Raw genomic sequence first — 12217 nt, 5'->3', positions numbered from 1 at the left:
CCTTGAGTGTATCAGTATAGAATATTTTCACAGTGCAGTCCAGTAAGGCAACAGCCAGAAGTTTTTGATTGGGGCTGTACCGAACACAGAGAACATCTTCATCCAGCTGCAAAACACGTGTCTGCTTCACAGAGAGCCTAGGATGGGATGGGTACAATATATGCAGTCTTACTGCAGTTAGATTCAGAAATCAAGGGGGAAGCAACTGGTTCCTCTGCTTGCTTGCATGGAGGAAATGACATCACCAAGTGACATCAACTAAGCATCCTGCATTGATTTCATCCAGCTCTCCAGGTCAGGTGCAGGACCTGTCAGCCTTCCCAGGAAGATCAGACAGGAAACACGACCAGATGAGCTGAGCCTACTTTATTGTAAGGCTACATTAACAGAATCTTCCAAGTCTGAAAGTACAGATCTCCCGCTGTCTCTTTTACAGCCTGTTAAGTTAGGGAGGTTCCTTTCTGAGTTTCCTTCTCTGTTCGTCATGCAGCTGTGGGTTATGCCCTCTCTCATCTGATCGTTCCCTGGGCAGCATCTCTTCGCCCCGCCCCATTTCCCAAGGTCATTCCCACATACCATTACAGGACCAGACTTAATCCCACCCTTCTATAGGACCTGTTTTTACAACTAGCACCCACAACAGTTTGCAAAACTACTTACTGGAACACAGAAAAGAATTTGCACAATGGACATTATTTATTTAATAAATTTCTCTGCCGCCCGTCTTGCTTCTTTCTACTTCCTACTTCTCTGTGCCATAACTCACTTCCACCTTCCACTGCCACCAAAGTGGCAGATAAAATAAGATGACTCTAAGACAAGGCCAAAGAATTACTGCATAGGCCAGAATAGTGACAACGAAAGGTCTGTTTTTGGTAAGCAATTTACACATTCCCCAAAATGATAAAATTCATTCTCCATTTATATTGACAAGCCTCCTTTAACACAGTGCATCTAGTAAAGGAATTAATTCAGAGATAAACTAAAGTTCTAACAGACTGTATCCGGATAATTTGATAGGAACCAAATGTTTAAACAAAGGACACTTAATATTTATCATTTTAAATATTTTTTTAAAATCTGGCTTAAATAAAAATGTCATTTTTTGAAGTGTTCAAATATACTTTTATTCATCCTACCAATAAAGGAATTAATTTATTGCAAGAAGTAATAAAAAGTGGAGGCAAGTATAAATTATAAAAAGGAGAGAGATTAATATAAAGATATATGCATAATATGAGACAACAGTTAAAACGTTAGAAATGTTTTACAGTCTAGAAGATATACAGTATTATTTCTGTCTAATGTTTTAAAAGGGACAAGCACTCCAAATCATGCTACAAAGTTCTATGTATTAACAATACTGTGACTTAAACTGTAAGTCTCATCTGCCATAGAAGTGAGAATGGAATTCAGAGCAGAAATATTATTAATTCCTACAAAAATACCCTCACCTCTTTTGGATACTGTTCTCATCTTTTACCAGCTGAAATTCCCAGAACTTGACAGATTTATCTGCACCTCCTGTTACAAAACCACGCTGAAGGAGAAAATTGTTTAAATTAAAACTAAGCAAGGTCACCTTTGCCATATATAAAAGATTACATGGCAGAAGATTTCAATATTGGTTTATTCACTCTTCTATCTCAAGTGCATATTATATCCAGAGAAGCCAATGAGCTGAAGTGAAAGCACTACCATTTGCAGACCATCACCAATTTGTGTTTCTGATTCTTTTACTGCTGCTTCTCCTCTAAACCATCTCCTATGAGAGTACTCCCCCTTCCGTAATTGCACTGGAGATGGTTTAGAGGAGAAGCAGCAGTAAAAAATCTTTGGATCCCAACCAGTTTGTTTTCCTGGAGTGGGACATCAATTGCTAGCTTATTTCCCTAATAATACAGGTTTGCAATGAAGCTAAAATCCTCAGCAATCCAAATTCTATATTGGACTCTATACCTACAGATATACACCCTCCCATATACACTCTATATACCTACAGATATACACCCTCCCATTTCCTGCATCACCTATTATAACTATCACATGGATAGTCAACACTGTTAATGTGAAAATCTACTTGCTCTGACATGGTATTTGAAAAGTCATCATACCTTATTTTTAAGTAATACACTCTCATTAAACACAAGATCTGCAAAGCATAGCAAAGGCAGACAAGAATCAGACAGTGTCAGAAGCATTCCAGGAGCTACCATCTGGCATAGAAAAATGTACTATTCCCATGGCAGTATTCCATGGAATACTGGTTAATGATAATCTCTACAGTAGGTAACAGAAGCCAACTATCACCTCCATCCCCTTACCCAAAAAGTCTACTGGATTTCATGGGCACATGTTATTACAAGCTATTATGTCACCCTGAATGTAACTCTATCAAGACAATCAAATAAAAAGAAACAAACTTAAGCTTGACCTACCTGATCTGAAGAAAGGGATATGGACCACAAAGCCCCGTCATGAGCATCAACAGTTTCCAATAAACACCCAGAAGCCAGATCAAATAGCTGCAGTTTTCCAATCTAATAAACATTATGAATTATCAGTTGTTACAGATTTATACCAGCTATCAATACCAGTAATTTTTCAAAGATTATACCAGAAGGAAGTGCCAATGAAAAAAACAAACAAAAAATACTATATAGCCACAAAATTGTGTTACCCCAGATGGTGATGGAAGAAAGTAAAGCCAGGAAAGTTTCTCCATATTTTTTGCTCAAACACATTTACTTCAACATTAGGGATCTGGAGGACTTGGAGAGTTTTTTGATGAAAGGTGTTTTATATGTATGAATTTAGTTATCAGATTCTTTCTCTTCCCCTGATTCGTCCTCAGAGAGGAAGAAGTTTATCAATTTAACAAGCAACACAAATATTCTTCCCTCCCAGCTCAAAAAGCAAATAACAATAATATATTATTTGCTTTTTGACCTATAGTGAACAAGAGAGAAGAATGGACAGGGATAAACTTGGAAGGAAACTAAAAGCATATTTTTTTGAAAAAGGAAAAGAACTAGAGAGAAGGACTGTGAATTACCTTGAAAATAATAATTAATCAATATGAAGAATAAAAGAAGGTCTGTCTTCTCTGTCAAAAGTCAAGGACAACTGAGATGGGTCAAGGGAATGCCTGAATGGAACCGCTGGAAACCATAAATAAAGCAAACTTGACAGAAAAATATGGGATGTTTGTAAAAGACCTGTCTCCAGCAATAGCAAAACTTCTGCAAAGAAGTTGTAATGACTCTGTATTGGTTACATATGATTTTTCATATGAAAAATCTGACATTATTACCAAGATCTCCTAATGCTTCAGGAAGGATGAGCAATTACCTTTGTTCCAACCATGACCTGCCGGTCTCCTGGGACAAAAAGGGAGCAAAGGGCATAATCACACTCCATGGTCCGGATACACTGTAGGGTAGACCTGGGAAAAGAAACAGCGTACAAAGAGATTCATCTTACTTGCAGGAAATGAGTTTGCTGGAGATACTTTTGGAAAAGAAAATTTCTTGCAATTGTGAAAATGGCAGGAAAATCTATCTGTAGATTAGCATATTTAACCCCAAATTTCTCTTCAAATATATACCATTTTATAAAAGCTAGCCAAATCAAACAAAACCATATACTGAACTATGATATGCTGCCAATGTGGAAAGTAGTTTACAGCACGTAACATGAAAATCAGAAGTTGCAGGTATACATGATGTACCCTCTACAACAGCAATGAACCAGTTTGGGGCGTATCATAATTACCTAGGAATTTTAGTAGAGTTTCAAGATCATCCATGTGCAAGAGTGTATCTTAGTAAGTAAGTAAGTATTCGGTCAATGACCAGCAAGTTTACAATTAAAGAATTGGATTTTTCTTAGAACTTCCAGAGGCTAGAAATTAGCTTTGGGTATAAAACTAAACTGAGCTCATAAACCTTTCAAACAAAAATCCACTCCACTTTTTGCCTGAATTTTACCAGCTTCATTTAATGGAGAAATCACACATTGTTGTTTGTGGAGAAACAACTACATTAGGATTAGCAGCCACTGAAAATCTGTTCTTTTCAAGATCTGTCAATAGATACTGACCTACTTCTGCTTTCCCCAGCTTTAGAATTACCTCCAAAACTCAGTAGTATAAGGCAACATAAATTAGATTAGTGCTTTGGAACAATTTTTGAGCATTCAGAAAGAATCCCAATGAAGTGGATCTGAGATGGTGATGAGTAGTTTTAATTTTTCACACTGAACAACCAGATGCCTCACAAAGTATCTAATAATTTCCAAGGGCACTCCAGGAACTGGATTTGAAAAACATGAAATCTGATTCAGGAAGAAAATGTAAACTAGGACTAGAAGCCACAGAAAATCTTATTCCAGAATCTGAACAATCTCCTTTTAAAGTTGTCCAGTCTGGCAACCATAATATCTTGAGCATAGTGATACCCAGTTTGAATACACATAGTACAAAGCGTTGCAATGACCCAGAAAGATTATACCAAATGTAAGACAACTCACCCTAGGAAAGATCCAACAACAACATAAAGACATCTTCCTCCACTGCTGTATTCTCAGTAAATCTGACCTGCCTATTTCAAGAGTGCCCTATGTGGTAAATGCAACCCTCCCTTTTGTCTACAATGAATTACCATTGTTCACCTTCACTGGGCAACACACTCTAGTGTTTGGGGAGAGGTAACATATAAACAAGTTTGGAACTCCCTCATTGAGGGCTTTAAGGCTTTCTCTCTCCATCATTTTCCCTCTCCCTTGAAGGAGTGCTTGTCTGCTTTTCCCCCAAGCCTGCAGTGGCAAATGAGGAAGTCAAAATATAAAAGTTAATACATGTCAAATTAGTTTAGCAATCTGCACAACTGCTCTTGGCCCCAGTTGTAGCTGCTTCCTAACTGACAATGGTGCTAAGAGATCAATGAAGGAATCATTATGCATTTTCCTAGATTCCATATTAAGAGTCTGGATTCACACCTGAAGACAAAACATTTAGCAATCCTTGTTATAAACATGTATCGCAACTGAAGCTTTTCTTCAGCGTTCAGAGATTTCATACCTGTTCCAAATCTTGATCGATTCTGCGGCAGCAGAGAGAATGGCAATGTTATCGGAGCTAAATTGCACTGTCCTGACATCAGTGCGGTGACCTCCAATGTTTATCTTTGATGACTGCACAACCTGGGGAGACTGCCCTGATGACTTCAGGCTGTAACATTCAATTACGTTGTTCTGGAGCATTAAGGTGGCTTTCAGCTCTCCATTTGGACTGAGTATCAAATCAAAGGATCTGTTTCAATAAAACAGTAATTTTTGTTTAAAAAAGCAGTAATTGTCATGAAAGTGTCAAATGAGCTAAGAACAGTAATGAGGCCAACAGAGGATAGATATAAGAGGCCAACAGAGGATAGATATAAGCTTCATTTGCCCTAATTATATGACCTCCCAAGAGACAACGGTGCCTAAAATTTGGTTACCCTGTTGAAACTTTGGGCTGATACAACATAATCTAGTGGAAGAAGAAAGGGAGATTTTGACTAACTTTTAAGAAATACTTCTATATGAAATCTGACTGAAATTTTTGAAATCTTATAAAACAATGTAATTAAAGTGCTATTTGTGTTTTGTAAGCAGATATGGAAAACATATCACTGCCCAAGGGACTGGAAAAGATCAATTTATATTCCAGTTTCAAAATTAGTGTTAAATAACATTCAATCTACTGAATGACGTACACTTATTACTTATCCTAGTAAGACAGAGATGAAGATTTTGCAATCCAAATTTCAATAATACATGAAATGAGAACTATCAGACATACAAGCTGGAATCAGAAGAGGTCACACTGCTAATATCTAATGGATAATGGAAATGACAAGGGGATTAATAAAAGATATTTATTTTTGCTTTATTAATTATACTAAGGCTTACAACTAGGCTGGTAGAATTTTGCCAAGACAACTCACTTTGCATAACAAACACTCTCTTCCAACAACCTAAGAGACGGCTTTATACATGGACTTCACCAGATGGACAACACCAAAATCAGATTGACTATATCCTTTGCAGCCAAAGGTGGCGGACATCTATACAGTCGGTAAAACCAAGGCCTGGAGCTGACTGTAGTTCAGATCACGAACTTCTTCTTGCACGATTTAGGATCAGACTAAAGAGATTAGGGAAGACCCACAGATCAGCTAGATATGAGCTCACTAATATTCCTAAGGAATATGCAGTGGAGGTGAAGAATAGATTTAAGGGACTGGACTTAGTAGATAGGGTCCTGGAAGAACTATGGACAGAAGTTTGCAACATTGTTCAGGAGGCGGCAACAAAATACACCCCAAAGAAAGAGAAAACCAAGAAGGCAAAATGGCTGTCTGCTGAGAACTAGAAGTAGCCCAAGAAAGAAGGAAAGCAAAAGGCAACAGTGATAGGGGGAGATATGCCCAATTAAATGCAAAATTCCAGAGGTTAGCCAGAAGAGATAAGGAATTATTTTTAAACAAGCAATGCGCGGAAGTGGAAGAAGACAATAGAATAGGAAGGACAAGAGACCTCTTCCAGAAAATTAGAAACATCGGAGGTAAATTCCAGGCCAAAATGGGTATGATCAAAAACAAAGATGGCAAGGACCTAACAGAAGAAGAAGAGATCAAGAAAAGGTGGCAAGAATATACAGAAGACCTGTATAGGAAGGATAACAATATTGGGGATAGCTTTGACAGTGTGGTCAGTGAGCTAGAGCCAGACATCCTGAAAAGTGAGGTTGAATGGGCCCTAAGAAGCATTGCTAATAACAAGGCAGCAGGAGATGGCATCCCAGCTGAACTGTTCAAAATCTTGCAAGATGATGCTGTCAAGGTAATGCATGCTAAGGTAAAGGTAAAGGTTTCCCTTGACGTAAAGTCCAGTCGAGTCCGACTCTAGGGGGCGGTGCTCATCTCCGTTTCTAAGCCTTGGAGCCGGCGTTGTCCGTAAGGACCCGTCCGTGGTCATGTGGCCAGCATGACTGCACGGAACGCCGTTACCTTCCCGCCGAAGCGGTACCAATTAATCTACTCACATTGGCATGTTTTCGAACTGCTTTGTGTGCAGGAGCTGGGACTAGCAACGGGAGCTCACCTCGCCGCGCGGATTCGAACCGCTGACCTTTCGATCGGCAAGCTCAGCAGCTCAGCGGTTTAACCCGCAGCGCCACCGCGTTGGAAAACACAAGGATGGCCATCAGATTGGAAAAAATCAACTTATATCCCCATACCAAAAAAGGGAAACACTAAAGAATGTTCAAACTATTGCACAGTGGCACTCATTTCACATGCCAGTAAGGTAATGCTCAAGATCCTGCAAGGTAGACTTCAGCAATTCATGGAGCGAGAATTGCCAGATGTACAAGCTGGGTTTAGAAAAGGCAGAGGAACTAGGGACCAAATTGCCAATATCCGATGGATAATGGAAAAAGCCAGGGAGTTTCAGAAAAACATCTATTTCTGTTTTATTGACTATTCTAAAGCCTTTGACTGTGTGGACCATAACAAATTGTGGCAAGTTCTTAGCGGTATGGGGATACCAAGTCATCTTGTATGCCTCCTGAAGAATCTGTATAATGACTAAGTAGCAACAGTAAGAACAGACCACGGAACAACGGACTGATTTAAGATTGGGAAAGGAGTACGGCAGGGCTGTATACTCTCACCCTACTTGCACACAGAACACATCATGCGACATGCTGGGCTTGAGGAATCCAAGGCTGGAGTTAAAATCACTGGAAGAAACATTAACAATCTCAGATATGCAGATGATACCACTTTGATGGCTGAAAGCAAAGAGGAACTGAGGAGCCTTATGATGAAGGTGAAAGAAGAAAGTGCAAAAGCTGGCTTGCAGCTAAACCTCAAAAAAACCAAGATTATGGCAACCAGCTTGATTGATAACTGGCAAATAGAGGGAGAAAATGTAGAAGCAGTGAAAGACTTTGTATTCCTAGGTGCGAAGATTACTGCGGATGCTGACTGCAGTCAGGAAATCAGAAGACGCTTAATCCTGGGGAGAAGAGCAATGACCAATCTCAATAAAATAGTTAAGAGCAGAGACATCATGCTGACAACAAAGGTCCGCATAGTTAAAGCAATGGTGTTCCCCGTAGTAACATATGGCTGCGAGAGCTGGACCATAAGGAAGGCTGAGAGAAGGAAGATCGATGCTTTGGAACTGTGGTGTTGGAGGAAAATTCTGAGAGTGCCTTGGACTGCAAGAAGATCAAACCAGTCCATACTCCAGGAAATAAAGCCAGACTGCTCACTTGAGGGAATGATATTAAAGGCAAAACTGAAATACTTTGGCCACATCATGAGAAGACAGGACACCCTGGAGAAGATGCTGATGCTAGGGAGAGTGGAAGGCAAAAGGAAGAGGGGCCGACCAAGGGCAAGATGGATAGATGATATTCTAGAGGTGATGGATTTGTCCCTGGGGGAGTTGACGACCAACAGGAAGCTCTGGTGTGGGCTGGTCCATGAAGTCACGAAGAGTCGGAAGCAACTAAACGAATAAACAACAAAACATGCCTATTGAAATCTTGTATGACTGAACGAAGAAACATTTTGAATTGCGGTGCTGGAGAAAATATTTGAGAGTACCTTGAGCCACAAGAAGGGTTAGTATTTAATTACGTGGCTCCACCCTTTATGCACTGTTACCTTCTAGAATTTCTTTGTTAAGCTGCATCAAATCCCACTTCACCAGAAAGTTTGGCAGAGCAGAAAGAATAGACAGAATTGTAGTTGATCACGTTCATTTTGTATTACTGAAAAGCTTTCTTTCTCTTGTTCTCTCTTTACTGTCAAAAATAGTTAAGTTACAATTTTTTCTTTAACTTGGTCCAAGGTTTGGGTTTATATTAAGAAAGAAGCAGAGTCTATCCAGCTCCCTATAATATACAGGGACCTATGAATCAATTTGTTGGGGCTGTCATGAAAAAGGACCATATTAGTAGCAATCAGTACTACTTTTGTATAGTTTAAGTACACTTTCAATAGTTGGGTTATTCTACAGTATTACTGTTTTTGTTTTTTCTAGCACTTGCATTGGTTTCCTTTTTAAAGAAATGAACAATAAATAATTATATTTATCATCCTTGGTACTTGAAACCCACTTGACTTTAGCAGAAGCTTTGATGTTAATAAGACGTTGAATCTTTTCCTGTAGACTGCACTCTACACTCATATCAAGTTCTTCCTCTTCCACATTTGACTTTTGCCTAGGACAAAAAATACAGTCTGTGTTTGAATCAGAAATATTAACATAAATGGGTTGTACTTTGAATCTTAAAGTGTTCCCATTTTAATTTGACCGCTTTATTGATATTCATCTTAAATAGCATATAATAGATATTATTCTTTTATATAACTGAAAGATATAAAAATGAAACGTATTGCTAATAAGCATTCACTTGGCTTTTTTCCTTGCTTTCTTCAATTTCTTCTCTAATTTCTTCTGAACTTCTTCTTTGCTGAGGACATAGAATATTTCCAGGACAGAGTCTGTTCCCTTGAACAAAGAAAAAACAAAATAAATTAGAAACTTGCTGAGCCAGTAACCTCTTTCCATAGCAGGAGGCTGGCAGTATTCCCACGCACCCCAAAAGCTACCAACTCACATGGCAAGCGAGAATTCTCCCCGATCGATCAGTAGCAAGACGAACAACACGATTCCTTCCTTCCCGCATGACAGAACCAGCTTTCTCACACCCCACCATGTCCTAAAAAAATAAATTAAAAGAGCACTAAACAATTATGGTCTGAAAATTTCAAGGAAATCAACGAAATGCATGCAACAAAGACTACTAGCAATTATTAATTAAAACCCAAGCAATTCAGAAATATGATATGGCTTTGAAAGTTCATCTGTGGGTTTAGAGCAACAATGGCCTAGGTACTTTACAGCTCCCAGTGTCCTCCCTGGAAAAAAAACATAGACAAATAGGGAGAAAACTGGTGAAGGAAAATGAAGCAGTGAATGGGTTAGAAGGAAAAAAAATCATGGGTTATCATCCAAGAGAACTAACAGTGTGTGGACAGTGTGGAAAAAAGGGTTAGTTCAGCCACAATGGCATAACAATACGAGGGAGGGAGGGAGGGAGGGAGCTGGCTAGCTACCAGAGCTGAATTGTCTGAAAGGCTAAACTGGATCCTTTCCCACCTTTCTCTTTCATCAAGAAAAGGAGAGGATATTTGTTCTCTCTAAAGCTTTTTCCCTTTTTAATGGTTATAACGGCAGGGAAGGGGGATTGATCTAAGGCAGAAATTACTTGATTGTGCTTGTTTGAAATGGTCAAAAGTGTCTGTACAGGCAGTGAGTTTAATTTCTTTCAATGCTGCAGTGCGCTCATTCTAATAGGATAATGGACCTGTCTGTGGCATTTGATTTCCTGTCTTCCTACTCATTTGCCTCTATTCCAGTTTGTCATGTTCATCGTTTCAATGTTCTGTATACATCGTAACGTTTCGCATGTCACTTTTCTACCCCGTGTTTGCGGGGTGGAAATTTCCAGCCGCGCCAGGCTGTAATCTTCTTACTGCAACTGTGGAATGTATGTTTGGGTTAGTGACTCTGTTCAAGGTTACTTTCTCAGGCCGATGTGGGTAACGGTTGCTAACACCTGGGAGGGGGTGGTTGCTAGGAGGGAGGAAGGGCGGGGCTGGTTTTGAAGCGAGGGTTTTTAGTTTGTATTTGGCGCGCTTTTGCTCATTCTCAGCTTTCTTCGTATTTGCATACTATTCTTTCAATAAATCAGTTTTCATAAAGAACCCCCTTGTGAGACTGAGTATGTCAGAATAGGCAATCATTACATAAAGCTGAGAATCATAAAACCCTTACCACTAACCTCCTTCCAGTGCTACTGTGAGGAAATAAAGTTAGTGATGACTGAACCTACTTCCCGCTCGGGAGAGAGTGAGGATTCCAGCATGGAGGAGACGGATTCCCTGAGGCAAAGAAGGGAAAGGACCCTCACCCCTGAATCGGAGGAACTGTCGGAAGCCTCGGACGCCAGCTCAGCCACGGCGAAAGCGGTAAAGTCCAAGGTGGTCAGAAAGGATGAGGGAACCCTGTCCGGAGCGCCCCAGGCACCTGTGAAGGCAAAGTATCCGCTGTCCCCAGACGTGGCCATAAGGGGGAGGAGTGATTCGGACGGCTCCGAGGCCAGTGGGAAATCCCAGAGGCTAGAAGCCAGAGTAAAGTCATTGGAAGAGATGATGGAAAGGATGTCATTTGCGAGGGGCAGTCAGGACAGAGGAAGAAGGGAACATCGCTACAGACGGTCGTCCCCATCTGTCTCTCCCTCCTCCTCGAGCGTGAGGAGGAAAGACCGGAGGAGGTACTGGGGGGGATCGCCACCGCGCAGTCCCAGGCGGGCGTTCCCATCGCCCCCGCGGCGGGTGGAAAATGCAGGGAGGGGACGAAGCAGGGATCGGAAGAAAAGTCCTAAGGTTGGAGTTGCGAGTCCCCCTCCCCCTCGAGAGAAGAGGTCTCCAGAGCCCAGGAGGAGAGAGAGGAGGAGCAGCCCACGAAGAGCCAGGTATAGGGATTTCAAGGTTAAGTTTGATGGGGATCCCACAAAACTGTCCTTCTTCCTGACTAATGCAAAAAGCTATATGGAGGAATTTGGGAGGCTGTTCCCTTCGGAGAGGGCGAAGATAAACGCTGTAGCTACCCAACTGGAGGGGAGGGCAGCTGATTGGTTTGTCCAATTAGCCGAGATGGATGCCCTGGAGTTGGATGATTTCAGAGACTTTTTATGGGCGCTAAAAATGCACTTTGCTGATCCATTAGCAAAGGAGAAAGCAAAGGTGGCCCTGCAGGAGCTATTCCAGGGGTCGAAGTCCGTGGCTGATTATGCCCTCGAATTCCAAGCCCTAGCGGCAAAAGTGGATGATTGGTCGCCAACTACGCTAATAGAGATGTTCAAAGATGGACTGAGACCGGAGTTACTGAGATGGGCGTTAGGAAGGGCGGACCCGGGCACGCTATATGACTGGATACAACTGGCGGCAAATGTCAAGCAAGCCCAGGCTAAGTTCGCGCAAACCAGGAGGGGCCCTAAGCAGATGGCCATGACAAGGATGGGCAAGGCACCCGGGACCACTGGCAGAGCAGGAAGGACGACCTGGCAGGAGGAAAAAGAGAGCCGGTTTGC

The 12217-nt window shown here is 41.0% G+C and overlaps 1 protein-coding gene across 3 annotated transcripts in view; it reads right to left on the bottom strand.

Moving 5' to 3' along the window:
- WDR3 (WD repeat domain 3) overlaps nucleotides 1-12217 on the bottom strand; it is a 41625-nt gene that overhangs the window by 16697 nt on the left and 12711 nt on the right. For all 3 annotated transcript variants that reach the window (XM_063294637.1, XM_063294640.1, XM_063294638.1), the window contains 8 exons: nucleotides 9680-9781; nucleotides 9473-9570; nucleotides 9176-9280; nucleotides 5081-5311; nucleotides 3352-3445; nucleotides 2439-2540; nucleotides 1455-1540; nucleotides 2-137 (listed from right to left, as the gene is read on the bottom strand). In XM_063294637.1, coding sequence (XP_063150707.1) covers nucleotides 2-137; nucleotides 1455-1540; nucleotides 2439-2540; nucleotides 3352-3445; nucleotides 5081-5311; nucleotides 9176-9280; nucleotides 9473-9570; nucleotides 9680-9781 — 954 coding nt within the window. The remainder of the gene's footprint in view (nucleotide 1; nucleotides 138-1454; nucleotides 1541-2438; nucleotides 2541-3351; nucleotides 3446-5080; nucleotides 5312-9175; nucleotides 9281-9472; nucleotides 9571-9679; nucleotides 9782-12217) is intronic.

Source organism: Candoia aspera, chromosome 2 (assembly GCF_035149785.1).
Source record: "Candoia aspera isolate rCanAsp1 chromosome 2, rCanAsp1.hap2, whole genome shotgun sequence".
Taxonomy (NCBI): Eukaryota; Metazoa; Chordata; class Lepidosauria; order Squamata; family Boidae; genus Candoia; species Candoia aspera.
Note: the sequence above shows the minus strand (reverse complement) of the source record. Positions and strands in the feature narration are given on the sequence as shown.